This window comes from Aulonocara sp. 'chitande type north' Nkhata Bay, linkage group LG3 (assembly GCF_057382095.1).
Source record: "Aulonocara sp. 'chitande type north' Nkhata Bay isolate Kocher_YH1m ecotype deep benthic linkage group LG3, A_spYH_male_GT1.1, whole genome shotgun sequence".
Taxonomy (NCBI): domain Eukaryota; kingdom Metazoa; phylum Chordata; class Actinopteri; order Cichliformes; family Cichlidae; genus Aulonocara; species Aulonocara sp. 'chitande type north' Nkhata Bay.
Genome location: NC_141346.1, coordinates 48028191 through 48054336, shown reverse-complemented (window position 1 = coordinate 48054336; position 26146 = coordinate 48028191). Strand labels below are relative to the sequence as shown.

At 40.5% G+C, this 26146-nt stretch overlaps 1 protein-coding gene across 1 annotated transcript; it reads right to left on the bottom strand.

Moving 5' to 3' along the window:
- Positions 1 to 4518: 4518 nt before the first annotated feature.
- Positions 4519 to 25219, bottom strand: LOC147335933 (sterile alpha motif domain-containing protein 3-like). Its single transcript, XM_086284075.1, has 11 exons — positions 25138 to 25219; positions 24646 to 24867; positions 10755 to 11927; positions 9627 to 9822; positions 9299 to 9457; positions 9053 to 9140; positions 8702 to 8857; positions 8037 to 8243; positions 7602 to 7773; positions 7417 to 7496; positions 4519 to 7312 (listed from the first exon to the last, which is right to left on the bottom strand). Exons 3-11 carry the CDS (start codon positions 11023 to 11025, stop codon positions 7016 to 7018), a joined length of 1626 nt encoding a protein of 541 aa, XP_086140201.1. The 5' UTR covers positions 11026 to 11927; positions 24646 to 24867; positions 25138 to 25219; the 3' UTR covers positions 4519 to 7015.
- Between the last annotated feature and the right edge of the window lie 927 nt (positions 25220 to 26146).

Below are 26146 nucleotides of genomic sequence, written 5' to 3'. Positions count from 1 at the left end.
GGTGCAGCAGCAAATCAAGCCTCATTAGCTGCACCTTCTGCTAGCGTATACCGTGGACAGATGGAAGCTCGCCCTCACATGTTACCTCACATCAGATGGCAGTTGGAGGAGGGTGGCTAGGGGGTAACGGGGAGGAACACTCGCCCCCTTCTGCCGACACTACTCCTTCCGAGCTACAAGACGCCCCTAAGCGGAGATCTAGCACCAGAATGCTCCTTAACCTTAATCCTGCTGGCAACAGCTAGTTTCCAGAGAATATATAACATCACATCAGCTGTAACTTTTTCTCTCCCCCCTCCCACCTCCTGTTAGGCCTGGTTAGAGAAGTACATTCCTGACCTAAGGAGGAGTCGAGGACCTGCAGAGGCCTCCCCCACCACCCACCGCCTCACCCGCCGTGGTCACATTTCTGCCGGATCCATGTAAAAAGAGATGAGAGCATGTATGTGTTAGCATGTTGCGGGCACATGATATGTTAAGGCACACTATGAAGCAACCAGGTAAGTGACAGAGCTTCAGCTGCAGGGTATCACATCACCGCTCTTGTCCTCATGGCTCTGACACAAGATCCTGAGCGGCTAATTGAGGCAGCAGCGCAATTCACTGGTGCTGGGCCCAGTGTCAACACCTTCAAGGTAACAGCAGATTTATGCCCATCCCTCTCAGGACGTAGGCAAAAAGGGTCAAGGCGGGGTGAGGGGGAGGGGGCATGTGCAAACCGACACCGTCTATGGGAGAAAAAAATCATGCCTTTTTGCACAGAAAATGCTGTCATAACCGAATGAGTTTAGGAAACTGGAATTTCCTGCCGGGCCTCTGAAGCTGTCATAGGTCTAAGTGAGTGAAACATCTGTGAATAAAGATGCCCACATGATGACGGCAGCAAGCAACCCACCTAATTTCCTCAAATGTCAAGTGAGAGCTTCTGCTTTCCAAAAAAAAGGGCCCAAAATAAAAAGTTTACAGCAGCTTCAGCAACTGAAAGTCAAAATAGAAAAACTCAGAGGACAAAATGCAATAACAGCACAGGTAACTTTTAAGTGCTGTGTGCAGATAATAAGGTCAAATGCAATTTTACGACTTAGATAAGTGGTGTTTGGCAGGTAAAATAAATCCATATATACGCTGATTTTCAGTTACGGCTGGATGTGACTAATTTAACGTTGCGGTTAGAAGGGGTTGGGATAGGAAAATCCTTATGAGGGTGTTGGTTTTGCAGGGAGAATGAGGGCATTGGTACAATGGGTACTTTGTTTCAGGCTAACAGAGGGAGGGGTCACTGCGGTGGGAATAGAGCTGTGGGATTAATGGATTGAACCTAAGTAGCTGAATCCTAAAGTTTTGGGGACTTCTACCTTATAAACCACAGCAGGAAATGTATTCCTCAAAATCTTCGGAATAATTGTACTTTAAAAAGCTACAAGTACACAGCAAAATCTCCAGTGTTAAATTAACACTGTTGACAGTGTTATATGTTTAAAAGTAACCTAGTCAGTTTTGAAGATTAACAAAGACTAACACTGAGCAGTGCTGATTTTCTAACACTGGAATATTTCTAACATTTTGAGTTATTTTCCAGTGTTAGAAAATCAGCACTACTCAATGTTAGCCATTGTTAATCTTCAAAACTGACTAGGTTACTTTTAAGCATATAACACTGTCAAAAGTGTTAATTTAACACTCAACAGTGTTGTATTTAACCCTCAGAGGTGTGGACCCATATAGAGACTCTCCAGTGTTAATTTAACACTGGAGATTTTGCTGTGTATTAACATGTAATGTCTCTCAAAGCTGCTTAGTTTCATATTCTTAGGTAAACAATGGCTCAAATGACATTGAGCCATTGTGTAATGTGTAACGTAAAAACATGTAACGGAGGTGAAGAAGAGAAGATCATCCCTAAGGTATACCTAGCATTTTTTTCATTTTTCCCTCTTTCTGCTTATTGTTGTGGTTTTAAAAGATGCCACCACAGATGTCATCAATTAGCTTGGTAAAATAGAGCTTGACGGTGAAGTTCGGGTAGTAAAATTCCTCTCATAAAAAGCTGTAACCATCCAAAGAAGACTTACTTCGAGCTATAGCATTTTATTCATTTTATTTGTGGAGTTGTAGAAAAGAATTACTCTATCTTACTGTCCTGAGTTGAAACAGCGATTTCTCTGATTGGTGGAGGTCATAAATGTTTAAACTTGCAAATGTCAGGTTTGCTCAAAACTTCAGAAACCACCTAAGTGGCGATTTCAGTCAGCAACAAAACATCCAACCATATCAACAACTAGGCTGTAGTTTACAATACACACACAGCACAAACTACAAAATATATTCATATATATATATATAAATATATATTTAAAAAATATATATACACATTCTTTTCTCGTTTTCTTTTCTTCTTCTTGTTTGACCGAAATGACCAAAAATGAGTGACTGAACCCATAAGCTAGAAAACGGTTCACAGAGGTCAAGACTGAAAGCTGCATTTACACCAAACTTCAATAGGACCTGAAGTCTTTCTGTAACCCTTGCTATCACCATCCTATTTTAGCTAGGCATGACTATATGAAGAGGTAAGAGTTGCCTGGGGAACTGTCACCTAACACTAGCAATAGCTAGCTAGTTAGCCGCTAATAAGCGGAATGCTAATTTTGGCTAACGAAAGATGCTTGCTACAAAAACTGAACAGCAGACTCATTTAGAGTGTCTTTAAGTGCAGCTGAGTGATTAACATTACAAAATATTGTCTACCTGTCACTCAAAGCTCCCTCATCCTTAATAAAATATATCTTTGTAATACATATTAGAATATAAATGTAGAGTATAAAATTACCTCTCCTTACAGAGTGTAGGGGGGAATATTAGCATCACCAGAAGCAGCTGCTTGGTTTAGACTTAGCATTTTCTTTCCATTATCGAGCTACAGCAGGAAGCTGTTTCCACAGAGATAAAACAACCATACACTGTACCTGCTTCAAATAGAGATACTCAAATAATACAGTGAAGCCTGTAGTTGTCAAGGAGCGAGGAATGTCCCCCAGGTATCGATGTACCAGAAATTATTCTTACTGCTTTTACTGTGTGAAATTCACTTGAAGCAGGTTTAAGGTGGCATGCTTCATATAAATATGTAAATAAACATGGTTCAATTCATAGTACATTCTCAGAATTTAATATAGGGTGTAAAGAGCATCTTCACTTCTTAGTTTCATGTCAGGTTAGTTCGACATGGAGATTTCTTCCACCCCGTAGGGCTCGTTCTTAAGCGCAGAGGGGTGACAGGTCCTGCCTTCACTTTTACCAAAAGCAGTGAGAGGAAGAAAGAATGGCAACTTAAACATGCCATTTATTCCACATATTCAAATCTGTTCGCAGCGCAATGTCAAACTCTCTGTGATGTCAGGTCCTCGAGTGAATGAGCTGCGTCCGTATTGACATTTTTAACAACATTAATTTCAATCAAGCTGCTGAGGAAGTACTTCTGTTTAGCTGGGAGCTAATGAAGAGAAAAAGACACACATATGGGACTCTTTTTCTTTTTTTGTGTGTGTCTCATCCTTCGATCTGCGCCCAGATCCATATGCCATATGGGAAAGCACGGATGACAAGATCCAAGAGTTCAATGCATTTCCAGTCTTTCTCCAAATGCAGCTGAAGAATCAAAAAAGGACTCCCTCTCTTGTCTCATATAGTCCCCTGGGCACATGAAAGTGAAGGTTGCTCTTGCAGCCCTTTTAATGACGGGCCTTTTTTTGAGAGAGAGAGAGGTTTTTGTTTCATTTAGAGCAAATCTTCATTGTTAATCCATTGCCTGTTGCCAGGTTTGGACGCGCGGCGCCATATGTTGCACGCTGCCTCACTACCTTTCTTCTAAACCAAGGATTTCAAATTTGTCATTTTGATATGTTTCATAACGAGACAGCACGTTTCACGTGGGCTGACGGTCCTTATTAATGTAAAGCTGCAAACAGCTTCAGAGCTAATACAATTTATGACAAGAATACACAGCTGAAGGCTGTCAGGGCCATTTTACACGCGACACTCTGGGAAAGTTTTAAAGCCTTAAAAAGTTCAGGCCCGTTTTGTGGATCTACCTGACCCTGGTGGTGTTCAGATCGTATGAAAACCAAGAACATCTATATTCACTCTCGACTAAAGTATACAAACATTTCTAAGTCAGTCACAGTTTTGAGAGATCTGGCTGAGTCACAACAATGTGCTTCAGCCAAGACCACACACTCAGAAATTAAAGTACAGAAATGTACCTATAGGGGTACAATGGCTTGTCACTGGGGTGGTACCCTCTAAGGTACCGTTCTGTACCCTAAACTGTGGGTACTGATTTGTACCCTTGTAATTTGTACCTTTTACACGTCAAACCTGTACTTTAAAGGGCAAAGTTGTACCCTTAGTATAAAGTACAAAAAAGAACCCTTAAAAGGAGTACAAAAATGTCTTTCTAAAGGTTCAGTATCTACACACAGATTTCCTATATTTTTCCTCTCAGGATTTGAAAAATTGAAGATACAAAGTCAAAAATACTTGTCACATTTATTACCTTCTTAAATACATTGCTTAACTGTTACATACAAACTGTTATCAACAGAGTATGTGTCATAAGCTGCAACATCAATTTCCTGTCCAGGTTTTAGCAACGTCCATTCACTATCAACTCTAACACTGTATGAATGAAAATGGTTGTCATATAACAGAGGAATGAGAATTTTTCCACAAAAGACCCACATTGTGTCAATATTAAATATGTACTTAATTTGCCAGAACAGAGGAATCTTCTCTGAATGCAGTACATCAATGACAAACACATCTCTTACACAGTATTTGACACTGTTCACAATTACTTCTGACACACGCTGGAAAGCTTTCTTAGCACTATCAACTTCAGAAAAGCCACAATAGACTGTCAGTGCTTGTTGCAGTTCCAGTGGTAATGACAAAAATGGTGTAGTCACACTTTTTCCAAAAACATTTTCAAATTCACCAAGTAAACTTTTGTTAGAAAACTCCCAGCACTGTCTGAACTGATGTCTGTTGCTCAAAGTTGTAGCAATGTTCATAAAATTTCTACAATTGCGGGACAACGTTTTGAAATACTGGTGCTTACTTTCAAATCTCATACACCATAACAAACGTAGAGGGCCGAACATTTCAATCAGTCTTGCATAGTGGATTAAATAATGACACTTTGGTGTAATTACATCCCCAAATACACTTTTCAGTTTTGTGAGAAACTCATGGACAAGCAACTTCAACAATAAAATATTCTCTTTTCGCACTTTTTTAGCCATTACAATCTCTGTTATTTCACGACATAGAAGAAAAACATGCCAATATTTACAATTAGGTGGCACACGGTCTGCCATCAGAAATGGCAGCAATCTGAACAGGCACCACTTTTGAGATGCTGATCCAACAATACCAACACTCTGAAGTCTCTCTGATAACTGTACTGGTTTGTTTGTTTTGTCATTCTGACCGATGGGCATTTTTTGCAATTCTTCATTGATCTCTCTAATTGTAATATGCTTCTCAGTGTGGGCTTTACAAATCACTAGTTTCATAACTAGAGGAACTACACCTTCCAGCAGATCATGCATTACATCAGGTGGTAAAGCTTGCGTAACACTGAAATAACTCAGTCTGTCAAAAGGACATGAACTATTTACACCATATATTGTTTTATCATCCGGAAATTCTTGGATTCGTGCAAGATGATACTGGTGAACCTCTGATGTTCTTAAAACAAAGCTTTCTTCCTCAAAGGATTGTTTCATATCTTCATAAGAAGCCATGCAATACCGACAAATTCTACCAGTGTTAAATGACATAGAAAAACCACCAATCATGTGAGCTGATAAATTATCACAAGATAAAGTTGCAAGAGCAGCATGAATAGTGTGTTCAGTTTTATCAATGGTAAAAGTAAAGCCATCAGTGGAAAGTTTTTCCAAATCATCAAGCAAAGGTTTAAGGATAACATGCCAACCACACCGCTTAACGAAAGAATAGCGTACCAATAACGCTAGATGAATGTGCCTCTGCTGAGAAGTGTACCTTTTGTCCAAATTGCCTACAGTGTAATAAAATGCACTAAGTTTGTGTTTGGATCGTTTAGATCCTAGAGGATTAAGTACTTCAAATTCATCCTCATAAAAATGGAGTCGCAGTGCATTTGGGTTATCCTTGAAGAATTGATGATGTCTGAAGATTTCTCCATCAGAGTAATCTGTTAGAAATTCATCAGTTTCCAAATTGCCACTTGAAAAAATGTGATCTTGTATGTCTTCATGAGAAAGATAATTTTTTAGCACCTTATCAACAGGCACATATGAATACGAGCCAACTGTATGACCCACAGAGTCTCTTAATTTGCAATGAACAGGCTCTGTCATGTTGAGCTTTGATTTGCAATGTTCTTTGACCAAATAAGGAGATCGAATAGCTGTTGAAGCCTTCTCAAAAAATTCATTTGAATGCAGGACATTTTTAAGCTCTGGACACAAAGACACATCAAGACCCATTTTCTCTAAATGATATGCTATAAAAGCATCGTAGTTCTCCTTGAAAAAACACATCAGAAAATTTACATCTTCCACAATTTCTTCCTGAACAGAGACTGGTAAAGAATTTTTCTCTCTGCACTTAAGAATGAACTTGAAAAGATTGTCTCTGAAATTTATCAAAAATTCATCCCAGGATGGAGGGGTTTCAATATTTTCAGTCATGTCATTTGCAAATTCATTTGGGTGTGGACTGACTACCTCCTGCTCATTTTCATCTAAGTCTTTATGGGGACACAACACCTGTTCTCTGTGTTTCCTATACACATGTCGTCTGAAAGATTCATATTTTTTGAAGGAAGAACAGCAGTCACTGAGTCCACAGGTTATATCAAAATTGGCATCATGGGAATGAATAAGTCCTATGTGCTGAATAAGCTTTGTCAAACTAAAGGTTCTTCTGCCACATTTGGAGCACTGATATGGCTGAGGCATGGTGGTCAATACAGAAGATTTATTTGTCTGGTGACTGTGATTGGCAGAGGCCGGTCCTCACCCTCATCTATTTTCACAATGTACTTTTGGAGAAAAATCAGGGTGTTCTTCAGATGTTTTGGATAAGCAAGGTTGAAGACGAAATACAAGCAGAAAGAAGAGATGATTCCTTCAAAAATACACGAGCTTCTGCACACTTCACTGCCATCCAACTTCACAATGTTTGGAGCGCTTCTGGAGAACACTGGTTTCCAGTCTTCATGAAGTAGCTGCACAGTTGGATAGGGGGTTTTCGGATGAACCTTTGAAGTCAAAAGAGAAGGTAGAGGAAAGCAATATCTTAGTCTCTTAACAAAAGATACATTTGTTTTCCTTTTATATAGACTAAATATTTTAATACACACACCTCTCCAAGTATGACAAAGAGATCCAGTTTCTCCTTGAAGACGTATGGCAGGAATAAAAGTGCAGCCCTTGTGTCAAGATCTGCCAAAAAAACCCCAAAACAACACAAGATCACCCATGCATTTTATCTGGCATTTCCAGTTACCTATAAAAATTATATAAAATGGAAGCCTTGAAAGCAAATACCTGGTAGGTCATCAGTGAGAGCCTCCTCTCTTGCATCAAGGTAGAGCTGGTAGAGTGGGGTTTTCCCTCGTGTAACGTCAATCACCTTTGCTGCAACACATGAGAGCCCTTCACGAAATCGCTGGCTTACATTACCCGTTGTTGGTTGGATCCACCCGAGTTCGTTGCACAGCTACAAGTAAAAAATTAATTTTCAGTACAAAATAACAGTGTATGAAAATGAAATAATCTAAAGTTGATATTAATTATGTATGGTGCTGCATAATTATTTTTTTATAGAATTTAACAACAATACTGTAAGAAGTTACATGAACATACAAAAAAAGGAAAGAGGGACAGATGAAGAAAGCAAGGTCAAGGGCAAATAAAATTTACTACTATAAACATGTTAAATGTGACAGCTATTTCCAAGTTCAGTTCAGCTTTCTGACTTACACCAGTAGGCATCCCTAAGAAGGGGTACTTCTTCAACACATCCTCCACAGGCATACCATCTGCAATTTCTTTTTGCCGCCAAGCAAACGTTTGCTGCATACGGTTATGAACCACCATGGTATCTGGTTGCATCTTCTGATATTGGCACTGTAAGACCTTTAAGTGGGCGTCGATGGATAATAAATCCTCTCCTTGGACGCATGGTCCCTTGAAAGAAAGCAAGAGTGAGAAGAGAAAGTCAAAACAGATTAGAAACCCAACATAAGACTAAATATACAATTAGAGCTGACACGATCTGTGCATCACAAAGAACTCGTATCGTTTAAAGTTAACCGATACCATGAACCAATATTTAAAATATGGAAACTCTGAAATAATTTCACATAAAATCTTAATTGTTAACTTGAAATTTTAGTTTTGGAGTCATATTTAAAATGTTGGTTTTTTTTAAATCTAGTTCACCCTCTTTTAGCGCCTTCTAATTAATAATATTTTGTGAGGTAGAAGTATTAGCACTGGTACTTTGTATTAGCAAGTGCTCTAATCCAAGTATTGGTATAGTTTTGGTTTGAAAAAAGGGGTACAGTTGCATCCCTAATCCTTAGTTTTAGATGTAATAACAGAGGCAAGAACATTTTATAGCTCAAGATGTCCCTCACACCAACCTGACAAACATTTCTCTGACTTGTTCGTTGACATTTATTAGGCTGCCCTCTCCTCGTAGAACCAAACTTCTCCTTACAACGCCTCACTGCCTCACTGTCGACTAGTGGTGCCCGCTCTGATTTGAATTTACGTCTCAAAGACATATGCCATGTGTGCTTGTTGAACAGAAACATAAGTTACTGTAAAAACAATCTACACAAAATACACCCAACAAAGAATCAGTAAACATACTTCATACAAACCTACTGAGAGGCTACAGATTGTCTTACTAACAAAACAAGATTGAAAAAAGCTTCACTTTTACTTTGTAATCTTGAAGGAACCTTATGCAAATTTTAAATTTAACTTACATAACCATTTCCCTCACGATCCTTGAGGAAAGGATACTTCATTACCAGCGTCTTCACAGCTTGCACATATTCAGAATTTGTGGGATACCTGTAATATCAGAAGAAACATAAGTGTTAGAGCAACTGCTGACAAACAAACTTTATCAAGTGTCAGTTATTGTTTCTTAGTAATGTAGCGTTTATTTTCAATATGACAGATTCAGCTTTTTCTAAAGCAACAAGCTAACATTACCCTGATTAACTTACATAGTATACTGTGCCACAGCTTCATATAGAACTCTGATTATTGTGTGTCTGTCCCTTGGATTTTTATGGCACGGTTCTTTGTTGTCCAGTTTTAGTTGCAGATTTTTGGGAAATCTTGGAATTTCAAAAGAGGCTGGCAGTCTCAAAGTATTTTCATTGCTGTGAAAACAGTTAAATGTTTGTTTTTATTGCATGAATTGAAGTATAAAACACTACAGTAACAATACATATGGTAGGAAAAATGATCATATTAACTAAATCCTAAAAGTGCATAATGGCCAACATGTATGTTTCAGACATACTAACTTCATTATAAATAAGAAAATACCTTATTGAAGTTGACGAAGTAGATGGTTGCCAGTCTTCTGGAGAGACAGTCTGTAGAGTCAGCGTCACTGAAGATTCCTTCATCCTTGACACAAATTGGTTGAATTTAACCTGCTTTTTGAAGGATCCTTGGAAAAGGTATGCAACCATAGTCTCAGTAAGACCGCAGTCAACTGTGTCACCATCAACCTCATTGTCTGCAAGATAAATGGTAGTACAAACTCTAAATTCCATGTAAGAATATTTAACACCACATTTTTACATGGGTAAAAACCGTATATCACACACATTAAAACCTTTTGTACAACTTCTTTCAGTTCAAAGAAATATTCATTAAAAAAATCAGTAAATTAAATAAACCAAATTTTTAGAGTGAATCCTCTTGATATGCAAAGTTTTCATTTTTAAATTTAGATGTTTGTTTGGGACTACTGGACACAGGAGAGCAGAGTCTGAGCATGCTTTTGTGCCCTTTCAAGTTTGGAAGAAAAAAAAAAAAAGACTAGAATGCTGTAATTTGTTAATATTCACTACTAAGGTGACTCCTTTCTCCAGATTTCCGACAGTTTCTGCCGTCTGTTCTTTCAGACCGATTACTTATAGCGATAACACCCGCAGGACCGTATTACAAGCTCAGATTACATGCTGAAAAAGTTCCCACATTGCTGAAAACGGGACTATCAAACCCCAGCTGCGACACCCTTGTTATATTTTAAACAAGTGCGGCGTCAAGATATTTCCTTTAAACGCCGCCCATGTGTGTTAATGGCCTTGGAGTGGATGTAAAAACGTGATTTTATTAAACCATTAATACACTAACGGTAAACTGCATTCAGCTACCAGGGAATCAAATTTCGCGCCGTTCCGCTGCGCAGGGGTTACCGAACCCATAGACTGTGGCCGAACCACATATATAAGTTCAAACTTATACAAATACTATGTGTACACATTTTTCATTTTTCAGAACTGTGACCTCAACTTTACACATGAAACGTTTGTAAAAACGTTTGTAAAAAGACATAATTTGAGCTAAGAGAGTGCCGAAACTAGCTAAATTGCTAATATACGTTAAGCTAGGCTAAACCAATAATTAGTAATTACGCTACATTTTTCTTTAAATAAAACTTACCTCTGAAACGCTGAGCTTCAGCTTCGGTGACATCTAAGCCCCACTCTTGTATTTTTGTTAAGAGTTCCTCGGTTGAAAGTGAACAGAGAACACCAGGACTTGCAAGTTCGTAATCCATCTCCGTCCGTTGATAAAACAAAATGGCACCTGCTGCATTTAAAGAAAGTTCTAGAATCCACCAGCTATTCGTTGAGTTTCTTCTTCTACTTTTTGTTTGATGTTGTGAGGATGGGCTCAACTCGCACTCCGAGGGTGCTTTTTTGCAATTCATCCAAATACTTATACTTAAAAAAAAAAACGCTCTCTTAAAAAAATGTTTAAATGCATTTTTACTTTTTTTTCTTTCAAATAAATTCGTTGTTCTTAAAGCAGCTTAAAAATAAGGGGGGTTCAGGGAATACAAAAACAACAACAGCAATGAAAATAATAAAAAATAAAATAAAAACACTAAAATATATGCTTAAATCAATACAGTTGCAAATAAATTACTGTCAAAAAGAATTTAAAAAAAAAACCTCTAATCAAAAAGAGCTTAATCAACCTGTACTTTATCTTTTGAAAGAATGGGTACAAATAAGTACTTTTCACAATTAAGGAACATGTATGTACCTTTCAGATGCTAAAAAAGGTACAGATAGTTCCCCCGAGGTCCAATATTTGTCCTTAGACTGTATTAATGTCATTTTTGTACCTTGGGGCACAGTAATGTACTCCTTCCGTACCCCTATTTCTGACTGTGCAAGTCTGGAAACCATTAACATAGAATATAACCCGGCTTGAGCAGAAAGCACAGTAAATGTTAAGCAGGTGAGAGACTCTGAAGCTATAGTAACACAAAACTATTTTGTTACGCCTGAAACATTTTTACATTTGAATCCACAGATTTCGTGTTCGTGAGGCAGAAGTTTGTGGACACCATTTTTAAGGTATTAGCAGTGGTTTTTTTTTAAAAAGTAGCCAGCCCACAACATAAACAGTTTTTCCAGCTAGCACGTTCACAGGTGGGAGTACAATATTACCGTGCCACAGTCTATACATTGCACCATTCATCACATAATTAGATTTTCATGAAGTAGATTGCCTCCTTATTGGCTGTCACGTCGACTCTGTGCCATCAATGCGAGAAGCCCCTTCTGCAGTCCGCTCCATCAGGCCCGTTTTTGCTTTGCATACCTGCCAACAAAGCCATAAAGAAATTACCCTAATCATCACGGTAATTAACATCAATAATTATTGACAGTGGCATGAACGAGGAGGGATGGATGGACGAAACGGACGCTTCTCTTTCCTGAGCACTTTGAAGCCAGTTTCCTGGAAGAAGTTTAAAAAAAAAAAGTCCAGTAAGCGTGCGATGTACACGAGGTATAGGAGCCAAGTTGACGTCATATATTTGCTAATGTTGTGCGCCAACCAACAACAGCAGGTGACCCAGCTTCCCCCCCACCCCCTCCAGCACACACTCACACAAACACTCCAGCAGTGCCACCCACCCCCCTACCACCATCCACAACCCCATCATCTCCTCCCTGGTTGCCAGGAGTGCACCTGCAGCTTATTATCCAAGCCTTTAGGTTTATAATGTAGCGCAGGTGCCAAAGTGCCAAAGCACCATTGTAGCACACACACACACACAAGTCAACAAACTAACAGGCACAGAAATGGGCATACACGCTTACAGATGTGCAATGATTAATTAATACTATGGTAGGTAAAGCCTTAACATTGTTCCCTGTGAGTGTTGGGTAACACATATGGGAAGAAGAAAATAATCATTTGGTTTTTGCATAAATAGTTATTAGTGACTTTGTTCTCAGGAATGAAAACACCTGACAACATACGATGTGTTCATTCCTCGGAAAAAGCATTGTGCTGTATTATTGGTGGGATGTGACATAAGATAGCAGTTGTTTAGAGTGCTTTGGTCTGATTGGCCTGGTTCCTGAGATAGACATGTAGACATGTTTGCCTTCTATCAAAGATAAAAAATAAAAATAAATGGGCCTTACTCTAAAAGAATAATTCTGAAAAAACTCATCAGCAATGACTTTTTACAGAAATCAGTACCTGGTTACTCAAAAAAAATATTTTCCACCAAAATACACCCACCATAACTGTCTCACCAAAACAGACATGATATAAAAGGTGAAGCAGTATCCAGATCCGAAAAGTATGGAAGCCCGTTTCTGCCACTATAAAACAAAAAGAAATAACTTGACATTTTGAGTTATCTTTCTCAAAATTATTATTATTTTTATTAAGTCATATTTTGACAAAAATAACTAAAAATGTTGAGAAAAGTAACTCGAAATTTCGAGTTAGCACTGCCAATAAGTAATCTACGTGAATGACGTCATTTCCTTGTTACCCGTAAGCTGAGGCCCTCAGCCACAAATGCTACAGCTAAGCTACCGGTATTACAGCCAGTCATGAATGCGTAAATTGCTGAGTATTTTCAACGTGGCTTCACAAATGATGAAATCCTTGTGTTATTAGCTGAATCACATGGCGTTACTATCAAATCAAATCAAATCAAATCACTTTTATTGTCACATCACATGTGCAGGTACATTGGTACAGCACATGTGAGTGAAATTCTTGTGTGCGAGCTTCACAAGCAACAGAGTTGTGCAAATACAATAATGTAAACAAGCAATATACAAGAATGGCTACATCTGAAACTAATAAATATATGTACAATATATAATAGTATATGCATTTCTGGATGTGTATACCGTATTTTCACGACCATAAGGCGCACTTAAAAGTCTTAGATTTTCTTCAAAAAGTGCGGCGCGCCCTATAGCGCGGTGCGCCCTATGTGTTGTAAGGAGGACGTAGTAGAGAACACCATGAGAACGTTAAAGGGTGAAGTGTGGGCGTTGATCGTATATACCGGGACAATCGCACATACCTGTATAAAAGAACAGGTATGTGCATTATGCAGGACATCGTTGTTTTAACAACCCTGAAAATGGCAAAGAGACACGCTTACGAAGCACAGTTTAAACTGAAGGCCATCAGCTACGCGGAGGAACATGGAAATCGAGCAGCGGCGAGAGAATTTAAGATTAACGAATCGATGGTTCGCAAATGGAGGAAGCTGGAAAACAAGCTCCGGCAGGTCAAGAAAACGCAGCTGAGTTTCCGCGGACATAAGGCGAGGTGGCCCGAGTTGGAGGAAAGACTCGAGCGGTGGATCATCGAGCAAAGAGCGAGTGGAAGAAGCGTTTCGACGGTCACCATTCGGCTAAAAGCAGTTTCACTAGCTGAAGAGATGAACATTGAACATTTCCAAGGAGGTCCGTCTTGGTGCTTTCGTTTTATGAAACGGTGCCATTTTTCCATCCGGACCAGGACTACGGTAGCGCAGCAACTTCCAGCGGATTATAAGGAAAAGCTGGCAATCTTCCGCTCCTACTGCAGCAAACACATCGGCGACAAAAACATCCAGCCCAGCCACATCACAAACATGGACGAGGTCCCGCTCACTTTTGACATCCCGGTGAGTCACACTGTGGAGAAGAAGGGGACCAGCACGCTAGCGATACGCACAACGGGGTATGAAAAGTCTTCTTTTACTGTTGTGCTTGGCTGCCATGCTAATGGACAGAAACTGCCGCCTATGGTGATTTTTAAGCGAAAGACTTTGCCTAAAGAGAAGTTTCCAGCAGGAATCATCATTAAGGCAAATGAAAAGGGCTGGATGGATGAGGAAATGATGAAAGACTGGCTGAGGGAGGTGTATGTAAGGAGACCAGGTGGTTTTTTCCACGCAGTTTCACTAAGAGTGGAAGGCAGCGCCGGGCGAGTTACGCCACAATTTGCCAATGGATTGTAGATGCTTGGGCTAACATGTCTGCTGGCACTGTTGTTCGAGCTTTCGCAAAAGCCGGCATCGTTTCCGAGGAGCCGCACGGCACGGAAAGTGACTCTGACAGTGAAGACAGTGAACCTGGCATGTTTGATGGAGATTTAGCGCAGCTGTTCAATTCAGACACAGAGGATGAGGACTTCAATGGGTTTGATTGATGATAAAAATGTGAGTACCAAACTTTGTTTTGCTCCTGCTTTATTTTTAAATATGCACACTTGTATGCTTGTGTGTTGTTGATGATGACGATTACCGGCAATAGAAATGTGAGTAAGGTACCGAATTCAGGTTTGCTCCCGCTTTATTTTTAAATACGCATACGGTACTTGTATGCGCCCTATGGTCCAGTGCGCCTTATGTGTGTGTTAAATACAGTAAGGGCACACATAACTGAGACTGCGCCTTTTAGCACAGTGCGCCTTATGGTCGTGAAAATACGGTACTAAATATTTTTCTACGTGTGTGTGTGTGTGTGTGTGTGTGTGTGTGTGTACACATATTTTACAAATTAAATAGAGTAAACAATAAATAAAATATATAAAATAAATAAAATAAAATATACAGAGTGAGACATGTGCAAAACAGTGGCATTACTGTACAGTATGGAGTGCATAATGTTGAAGTTCCAGTAGTGAAGCTGAGGTGTCTATGAAGTGTTCAGCAGTCTGATGGCCTGATGGAAAAAGCTGTCTCTCAGTCTGCTGGTACGGGACCGGATGCTGCAGAACCTCCTTCCTGATGGAAGTAGTCTGAACAGTTTATGGCTGGGGTGACTGGAGTCCTTGATGATCCTCCCCGCTTTCCTCAGGCACCGCTTCCTGTAGATGTCTTGGAGGGAGGGAAGCTCACCTCCAATTAGCCGTTCAGAGCACCGCACTACTCGCTGGAGAGCTTTGCAGTTGTAGGCGGTGCTGTTGCCATACCAGGTGGTGATGCATCCAGTGAGGATGCTCTCAATGGCACAGTGATAGAAGGTCCTGAGGATGCGGGGGCTCATGCCGAATCTTTTCAGTCTCCTGAGAAAGAAGAGGCGCTGCTGCGCCTTCTTCACTGTTTTGTTTATGTGTACTGACCACGTAAGATCCTCAGCCAGGTGTACGCCAAGGAACCGGAAGCTGCTCACTCTCTCCACAGCAGCGCCGCTGATGGTGATGGGGGTGTGTACTTCTCTGCACCTCCGGAAATCCACTATCAACTCCTTTGTCTTTGCGACGTTGAGGGTGAGATGGTTGTCTTGACACCAGTGGGTCAGGGCGCTGACCTCCTCCCTGTAAGCTGTCTCATCACTGTTGGTGATAAGACCCACCACTGTAGTGTCGTCCGCAAACTTCACAATGATGTTGGAGTTGTTAGTGGCTGTGCAGTCGTAGGTGTAGAGTGAGTACAGGAGAGGGCTCAGTACACACCCCTGTGGAGCACCAGTGTTCAGTGTGACGGGGGATGAGGTGATGCTGCCCAGTCTGACCACTTGGCGTCTGTCAGACAGGAAGCTAAGGATCCAGCTGCAGAGGGAGCTGCTCAGTCCTAGATCCTGCAGTTTCCTGTCCAGCTTCGAGGGAACGATGGTATCAGTAAACGTACTTGCGAAAGAGCCAATTTGTTGCTATACATTGGTAGCTCATGATCCGGTTTTGAGATCCATATCCTTCCGGGTAACAAGAAAATAACGTCATTCACGTAGTTTACTGACTAGCAATGGTAACTCAAAATTTTGAGTTATTATTGTCAAATTAATAAGTTAAAATTTTGAGAAAGATAACTCAAAATTTGATGGATAGTTTTTTTTGTTTTGTTTTGTTTTAGTGGCAGAAATGGGCTTCCATAGAAAGTGAAACCTGTATAAAAATGACTGCATTTTTTTTTTTGTCCAGCAGGAGGCCACTCCTCTGGTTGTATAGATCAGTGTTTCTCCTTTTGGAGCCATGGCACATATTTCACATTAGACAAATCACACGGCACACCACCAAACCAAAATGTCACAAAAAGCATGTTGATCATTTTTCCCAGCGCACCAGGCACAGGGAATTGGTTCGGTTTGTCCCCAGTATACTTTTGTTTTCTTTCTTCTGACCACTATTCATGCTAGGGCCTTCATCTGGGTCGAAACTGGCTACTTTTTTCTTTTCAAATATTTATGTATTGCTATTACGCGCTCTGTCGTCTGACAGCGTGACTATTATGTAATTTCTTCTTCATCTTCTTCTGTTCTACTGGCAGTTGGCAAACCATTTAATTAGAGCAGGTAGTTGTACGGCCCTCTAGTGGAAGAGAATTTAATTGTTCTGCCCGTTAATCACGCTTGTAGCTTAGAGTACTAATCGGGTGGAACCAGATAATCCTCCACGGCACACTTGATCATTTCTCACGGCACACCTATGTGCCGCAACACAGTGGTTGGAAAACACTGGTATAGATGCTTACAGGGAACAGATTTGTCTCCTTTGACGCATGCCCTCAGTACACACGTTCATAAGGAGTTAATAGCGTCAGTCGCCAGTTTCAAATCATACCGAATACAACATGATGTTGATTTTGCTCATTACGATTTCCATTAAAGTAAAAAAGAAGAAAAAAAGCACGGTATGCTCTGCCGTTTGATTAACAGCTCTGCTTGTTAGGTCCACTTTCAAAACACGGAGATGACATCGGAAGAAGAAAACAAAAAACAAAAGAAAAAGGAACAATATTTTAATAACCATACAGCGGCTGCATCTATCTTTTATTTACAGTCTGTTTTGACAGGTTGTAAACACCAGCTGAGCTGTAATGTTAACTAGCTGCGCAACTCTTTTGGTTGACAGATGCAGACAGCAGAAAGATAATAGCTCCCACTTTAAATTCTCCACAGCACGGCTGCCGGACGTTTTTAAGTAACCTACTTGTGGTTTGTAGAAAGAGACTGCCGAGTTTTTCAAATGCATTTTTTAGCACAAAGTAAGAGCCCTTCACTCCAAAACACTCCAAAACTGGACAACTCCCACAATCGAGACAATCGAGATGGATGACAACCTATGTGTTTTAAAACAACTACATCATTTTAGTGCGATCTGTCCCTTTGAAATGGCAAATTTAGGCCTATTGCTAGGCCTAACGTAGTAAAATGTACTGTAATATTATGCTTAATAGTGCAGTGTTAGAGAAAGACACTTAAGGAAAAAAGGAAAAAACAATTCTGGGGGAGAAATATCAAAATTTCTGCCAAAAGTCTTCTTGTAGCTGGAATAAATGGCTAGACATCATTAATAAAATCAATCAACTGATCAACTGAAGGGGGCAGGAAAAGTCAGACACTTCAACATTAGCAAGAAAAGAAACAGGAGGTACAGTGCTCAGCATAAATGAGTACACCCCACTACATTTGTCAAAAACCCTTTAGTCAACATTTTCTATGATCAAATCTTGTTTGCAATCTTGCAAACAAGATTTGTGAATTTGCACACACAAAAAAGTGATTTCCCTAACAAATTCATTCGAGCACATTCAAGCCCATGTCGCAAAAATGAGTACACCCCAACTATAGTCTTAGGAGAAAAGCCACACTTAAGACTACAAAATTCAAATTAACAGGCATTCAACCACAGGTGAGTCTAATGATTCATTTAAGAGGTGTCCAGCTGACAGGTGACTATAAAAGGGCATTACTTAACAAAGAAAAGCCCTTCCCATTTCATGCTGTCAGCAATGGCTCCACATGGAAAAGAAATATGGGCAGAAGTCTGTGCCATCAGAAACTGAATTTGAATAAGTTAAATTCAAATTTGAATTGCTCGGATTGAATCTGAATTGTAACTTGAATAAATGCTTTTAAAAACTGAATATGAATTATCCTAATTTGAAATTCAATTTATTGGTTTGAAAATGATCATCACTAAATTGACATTGAATTTTATATTTTGAAAATGAATTAATTTGCTTTGAAACCGTATTTTATCCTTTAAAAGTTTAGCTCTCGAATAATTTCAGATTCACTTGTCACCATCCAGTTTCAGTTCTACAATTCAATTTCAGTTCCAAATTTCAGTTTTTTTGGGACTTACATCCGGTTCCGGTTCAAGAGTAATCGAGCGCAGATTAATAGAACTACGTTTTACTAGCGGACCGAAAGTGTAGCTAACTGCAGTGAAAGTTCACTGCAGTTAGCTAAAGCAGTATAAAGCCAAACTGGAGTGACCGTTTCCTGTGACACCATACAGCGCAAACTGCAGAGGAATGGCATGCATGGGTATTGTACACGAAGGAAGCCTCTCCTAAAGCCCATGCACAAAAAAGCATGCCTAGAATTTCCTAGGGCCCATGCTGAAAAAGATGAAGACTACTGGGACTCCAAAAAAAAGATCCACACATCTAAAGCTACTGTTGCATTTCTGAAGAAGAACAGGGTGATTGAATGGTTCATTTAAGTATGTCTCCTGATCTGAACCGAATCGAACACCTGTGAGGAATTCTGAAGCGATAAGTTGAGCATCACTCTCCATCCACCATCCGGGCTCTAAAAGAGGTTATTCTTGAAGGATGGAAAAAAATAGATGTTGCAATATGTCGCCAACTTGTTCATTCCATGCCTAGAAGACTTGGTGCTGTCCTAGAAAATCATGGTGGTCATACAAAATACTAGATGTAGTAGTTTTTGTTGTGGGGTGTATTCATTTTTGCTTCAACCAATTTGAGTAAAACTGAAGATTTTGTGATCTAAGTTATATTATTAACCTTAATTTCATGTTATGGAGTTAAACAAGTCTTCAATAAAACTCAGCCTTGTGAAGATTTTGGAAATTGTTCTTTCGTTCATTGAGCTGCTGATTAAATCTGTACTTTTTAAAGGGGGTGTACTCATTTATGCTGAGCACTGTAAGTCACAGGACGAGACTTCTAGGCAAAGCAAAGCGAGCTAATCTAATTATCTGAGCTTTCATAAAGTAAGAAGAGGGCTATTGTTATTCTCTCTTGGTTTATTTATCTGTTTACTAACTGAGTGTGCGAAGCGATATGCTCTCCTTCAAAAAGAGGTCAAAGGTCAGCCCTGTGTACCGAATAGCAGCTTGTGGCAGAAGCTGATATGGATGCAGCGTGCTGTTCAAGGACGCTTCAGCGAGCGTGAGCGTGCGTGACAACGCAAGGGCAACGTGGACGGTTACCGTACTCTCTCCCTGCCAACGGCAAACAGCAAAACTCGTGTTTTTCTTGCTGAACTGGGTCTGCAGCGGCACCGCCGGCACGTGCGCATCACGCTTCTAAAGCAACACGAATCGGTTCCTGGTTCAGCAGAAATTCGCTTAACTTGCAAGCTTTTCATAACAGGCCAGATTATTGTGCAGCGGGCGAACATCTGTCTTTCCCCTCATATCGTTTGTTTGAACAGTTGTTTAATTCCTAACATCCTGTATATTGATATTGTATTATGCTCGGAGAAATAGAAACATACAGTGAGGTTTTTTGTTGTTGTTTTTTTTCTAAAAAGCCCTTTATTGTTCTGTCTTTTTTCACCAACTTTGTTTGGCGATGATTTTGCGAGCTGAATTGATGGCAAACCGCAGGGAGCTCCGGGCGGGCTGAGACACTGACCACAGGCACCCCGATCCAGACTCAGTGACAGAACTTGCGGTGACATCTGCTTTTACTCAGGGAGAGCACTTCAGCACTTAATAAAGCATGTAATCGCAGTGTTGTAACTTGGGAGCAGACGAAGCAAAGCAGGCGCGGCAGTGAACTCATCATATACGGACTCGTCCCCGTTCACAAATGTCTGCTTTTGCTTATCTCGTTCGAGTTTATCGGCAATTTTACATTAAGACCCAAATGAAGACAAAGTGCCCCTTAAAGCCTTTTTGATTGATTACAGCTCTTTGCTGCGAAAGCAAAAAAAAGCCATTTAACAAAAAGAAGAAAAAGAATACGACTTAAAAGGTGTTGCTCTCTGTTCTTATATACATCTGCATGCAATTTTCTGCATGTAAGTAGACAGGGGAAGGTTGTAGTTTTTAATGCCAGTGTAATTTGGGAGGCTGAAAGCTGCACGCTGCAACCAACAACAAAAGGGGGTTTTGTAAGCTTTATGACATCTGGGATACAGGTCACTTTTATTGTTTCCCAACGCAACATGCTGAAGAGGCAGACGGGCCACATTGCCGAAATATTTAGAAGAGAAACGGGGGAAAAAATCCCTCAGGTTGCTAAAATGTGAAGGCTTGCAGCAGCGTTGCAGTATGGAGGCAGGCTGGAATGAAATTCACTTTGAGTGTGTTCTTTGCATCTCGTCTCATATTTCAGCTAAACTGCCTGCTCGCCAGGGCCAAGGAATGCATCAAGCGCCATAAATCAGGGGCTTGATAGGAACTTGGCGGCCAGACAGCGGTGCAGAGTGCAGTGTTATGTAGCTACAGTACAGTAAAGATGTTTTAAGGTGAACATTACCATCTTGGAGGAAGAGGGAAAAACGAGGGGGAGGATACTTTGATTCAGGGGGAATTTTGTCCAAATGACAGAGCAACGAAAGCTCTTCTCACCTCCTTGAGCCACTCACATTCCTGCACTTGTGAATCACTATGATCACCCGGAGGAATACAGGCCTCAAACTGCAGTCTGGCACTGCTTTTAATTTTATTTATGCAGCAGAGTTTGGACTCAGGAAACACATCTTTATCCCGAGGAGCACACATGCAGGTGGGCTCGCTTGAGCTATCTTGTGTGTTTTGTTCTTGTCAAGGCGAGAAAGAGGCAAAAGAGTTCACGTACGAGAGGCAGCCGGCACTGTGTGTGCCAGGTTTGTTTGTCACATCTCCGCCTGTCTGCGCCTTATGCAAATGGGCAGGGGGGCTGGGAGGGACGGCTCCATGGGAAACTGCTGGTGCTAATCCAGCATGTTGAACAGGGGAGGAGAGGAGTACTTTTCAATAAAGCACCCCCCACCCCTCTGTCAAGTCAAACACACACAAACACAAATGCACGCACACACGCACACATGAATGATGGGTTCTCATCCCATGTGCGTGCGCGCTTTCGAACAAACATCAGAAGGAAAACACAAAGACACACAGGCGCTCTCCCGCTTTCTCCCTCTCACACACACATAAACACTGAACACCTGTTTCTTTTCCGCGCATCCAAACAGACATGCTTTAATATGTGAACAAATCCCACGATCTTAAGAACCCACTCTCAATCCGCAGGGTGTAATACCGGGGTGCTTTCAGTGAGATAACAACAAGGCTCAGTGTGATCGGTCTGTACTACCACCTATAGATAGACTAATAACACGCTCCAGCCACAGTCCATGACTTAGACTATGAAATTTATGCAAATTTGTGTGGGAATACACAGAGCCGAGAGCACTATTTAGGACTAGTGCATTTTTAGACAGCCCTCTTTTATTCCCAGAGCTCTCTTCAACTACATTTTTGCAAACAAACGCGGGCTGTTGCCTGAGATCTTGAGGGTCCCTTCACGAAGGCTGAAGTTGTTCACTGAAAGAGGTTGTCTTTTGTGAAATTCCTAAAACGCTAGAAGTCTCTAATATTTTTAGCGAACCAAGCCCTGCTGTCGTTAATTAGTTAAAATAACTGTTTTGGGGGGAAATATTTAAATAGATATTCACGTCTCTGAGTGAATTCTCACAGACAACAGATAGTTAAAATACCCAGCTTTATAGAACAAATGCAGCTGTCTACAGCCTGGTGCAAAAAAAAAAAGAATTGTTTATAGCGTATTTTCCCTTTTATAGCAGCTGCAAACTCAGTGGTCTTTGTATAACTTGTAAATTTACACTGTATTCGTTTTTTAAGATAAAGCAAGTCATTTTTTTAGCTTATTTAATAAAAAAATATGTTAAATTCACAAATATGCATTGATTAGCATGTATAATTTACAAATTGATGCGCTATCAAAATGTTGTCATTAATCTATCAAAAATAGATAGGGATGGGCTCTATCCGGTTGTTCAGTGATGACGCGACGAATCCTACTTCCGGGTCTAAAGTAGTCTGCGTTTAATATGGATTTTGTGTTGTTAACATGTTTAATGTTTTGTATTTTCTTATATTTGATCTCAAAAAGCTCCTAAAACAGTCAGTGATCACTGCTGACCTCCCTCGGCTTTTATTACCACTAATCATTTATTTAAGCTCAGTTTTTAAAACGTTAGGATGTAACTACAGCCCAGCCCATGCAGCAGTATATGAATGACTAACCTCGTATTGTGGATGGATTATCTCAGTTGTTCTCCTGGCTGAAGTTTGGTCCTTTTACAGCACCCTGCCATGCGATTACATTTGTTCCTGACCACCGAGAACACTCACGTTAACTTTTATCGAGTGGAAAAAAAGTTAGCTTGTTCATATTATGCTAGCATAGCTGTGTCGCTAGCGGTCACGTAGCACATCATTATATACCAGCTAGCCAAACTTCAGTAACCCTACAAACGTCACTGCTGTTTCGTTTTCTGTCTTCATTTATGTTGGAAGTGATAACAGAGATGTACGTTTTAATTTGTTTCCAAAACCCCGCAGTCAGGACATGCTATATTTAGATAGAAGCTAGCGAGCTAACTTCCTGCTAACTTCTAACTCCGTTAAATGTCATAAATTCCATTTTCATGGATGCCTGGATGTTAAACTCAATTGTTACACCTGGTAGAGCAGAACGCTGATCATTTTATTAAAGATGAAAGACTTTAGACTGTTTTTCCAACTCTCAGTAATGCCATAGTGATCGTTGGATATATGGACCTGCAGCGGAGTTTAGACCCAGACACGGCTAGTGACGTCAGACTGAACAACCGGATTATTGTTAGCAGATTAAAAATGCAACCCTCCCATCTCCAGAAAGCTGACAATGAGCTGACTAAACAACTGATGTTCCTAAGATAGCATTATGCTAGCTAATGTTAGGCTCGAGTGTCCTAAAAAATCCCACTTTCCCTCTGATTAAGTTTCAGTTTCATTACCTTCTCACTTCATATGAGAGTTTACTTGTGTCTAAGTCTAACCATTTTAGATCCACATAAAAGACAGTTTCAGTAACACCAACACATAGGCTAATACCGGCTAACAGTGGCAAAAACACAGAACAGTTCATTGGTCAGAAGTGACTCATTAGCTGATATCTAAGTCCTTCAACAAAGTTTTACAGCCTTCTCCAGAGTAAATAAACGTGGACACATATTGACAGTTGAGGTAAACAACACAGACAAACGGCGGCAAGACTTTTTTGTCCTACAGCGACCACCTGATGCGTTTGAATTAGGAGGGGCAAGAATGCAGGACTCAGTTGATGGCAGTTTGCAACCTACTGACATTTACTGGTGAGATTTTACACACTGCAAGTTTAAGTTAGATACCAATACATGCTAGGTGTCACCTCAGCTAATTTTAATCACAGAACTGGACTTCTCAACCATGCTTGTGGCATTGGTGCCTGTTCAAGCACTGTGTGATGAAATTCAAGTATAATTTTATCAGCGCTAATAGCAAATATGTGTATTTTTGTAACACGCTCATTCAGTCTGTGCCTGAGCCTTGCTAATGAAGCTAGATAGCATTAGCTGCTAACTTAGCACTCCAAAAACTCAACCTGTTACATGTAGTGAGCTACTCTGATAAGGCTTTGAGAACCTGTAGAGCTACAGCCACCTCTTGAATCCCTTCAGCAGTAGTCCAGTGTTTATTCATGGTCTTCAGAGGTATAGCCAGAAGGCAATCTCTTCTGGCTGCAGCTTTACATTCAGCAGACAAATATGAAAGAGTATCAGTCCAATATTTCCACAAAACAATTCATTTAAGCAAAACATTGACTCCTGAAATCTCTCCCTTGTGGGTTTTATTTGCAGAGAGAGCAGCGCTGACAGTTTGCAATCTATTTTATAGTTTCCCTTTTGTATTGAAATCATAAGCAGTGTCAACAGTGTCTGCGCCAAACTCTAGTAATATCAATCACTGCAAAGTTTGCCTTAATTACTTCCTGCTAGATAAAGTACATTACACTCGTACTTTGATGCCAAACGACGACAGGATCAGATTCATTCATTACCTGATTCCAACAGCACACAAGATTATATTCCTCCCATAAAACTTGGGGATGTGACAGAGTTCTTTGTGCCGGCCTTGGCTTGAATCCAGCGGTTCAGTCCAGCCCCTGCACTCACAGGTTTGTGTGAGAGTACTCTCTGTGCTTTTCCCCTCTCCATCCTCTTTTCGGTACACAGTCAGACACACGTTGGAGAGCCACAAGACGCCGTTACCTCTCCTGGATCTATATGGGTAGAAAGAGAAAAGGGCGGGAAAAAAAAGGACAAACACAAAAGCAATCAACAAATCCTGTTTGCTTGAGTCCTGCGAAACATAATAGGGCCAAATCATCATCTATTTAGCTTCGTCAAATCACTGACAGCAGGCCTTGATAAAAGAGAGTGGAAAATATGTAGGGTACAAGACTGTGCCAAGACCCTCACCGACAAGAGCCCCCTATTGAAGCCAGATGTTGACTCAACTGGCCAATTTTGATAAATGGCATAATGATTACCATTATAGATCGGGTAATCTTATATCAGCGTGCCACATTGTTGGTCCTCTTTAATGATAGCCAAATGAACTCTGGTTTGTGCCTGAGGCCAGGTGGGCTTTTCTGCTGTTGGTATGCAACATGCAGCGCTTTAACCACCATTCGGAGGGCGCCTGTGCTGAAGTCAGCGCACCTGGTCTTGTGGGCACCAACTGACAGTTCCTGTTGTTGCCATCAAGTGTCCAGCTGAGCCCTGAGCACATCACACAGGTCCGTAATGAGACTTAATTGGCGCTTTAGCCTGACTTTTGCCTCTTTCAATGTCCTCAATCCCATTGGAAAAGCTTATTCGATCAGAGCTTCATGTGCTTGACACAGTGACCCAGATGGATCTTACCTTGTGTGACCCGTGAGGTCCCAGCAGACCAATTGTGCTCTGGTCCGAGCACTGAAGTCTGTCTCCCATCCCTTGGGGATTGGCGCATTACAGCAGATTAGCTGGAGTAATACCTTTATGGAGCATGGGTATGCGGGGTCATGGGATCTTTCCAGGACATGAAAACTAATGTTTGCTTTCGGAGCAAACTGTCACAGACACACTTCTAAGAATCAAGGAAATCCAATTAGTTTAATACTTAAAGTCAAATAGTCGTCTTTCCTCTGATCTGACACTGTCCTTATTCCACCCCTGCAACAGCTTCTATCCCTGTTTTCCTCTTCTTGCTTTCAGGAATGTGATGCAATGAATTTTTATTGAATGCATACTGTGGACCCTTCGACACATTCACATTACCTACGTGAGGTTAAGGTCTATAAGATCCAAGTGACCCCCCCATCATACCTACTGATAGTGTATTGTCTTCTTTTATGGTAATTGTAGATTCGATTAGACTGCCACTCTGGATTGTAGGAGAGAGAAGCTTTAGGTGATGACGTGTGTGTTTACCAAAGGGGTACAGACACAGCAAAAACTCACACTAGCATTAGTATGGGTTCAGTGAAGCTCTTTTATTATTTCCAAGATTTTTTT

Bases quoted from the DNA above. Each gene is read 5' to 3' on its own strand.
- LOC147335933 (XM_086284075.1), bottom strand. From the start codon at position 11,025: ATGAATTGCAAAAAAGCACCCTCGGAGTGCGAGTTGAGCCCATCCTCA. The intron at 8,858-9,052 runs GTAAGTTAAATT...CTGTTCAACAAG, and splicing joins ATCGTGAGGGAAATGGTTAT to CACACATGGCATATGTCTTT. The intron at 7,497-7,601 runs GTATTTGCTTTC...TTTTTTTGGCAG, and splicing joins TCTCACTGATGACCTACCAG to ATCTTGACACAAGGGCTGCA.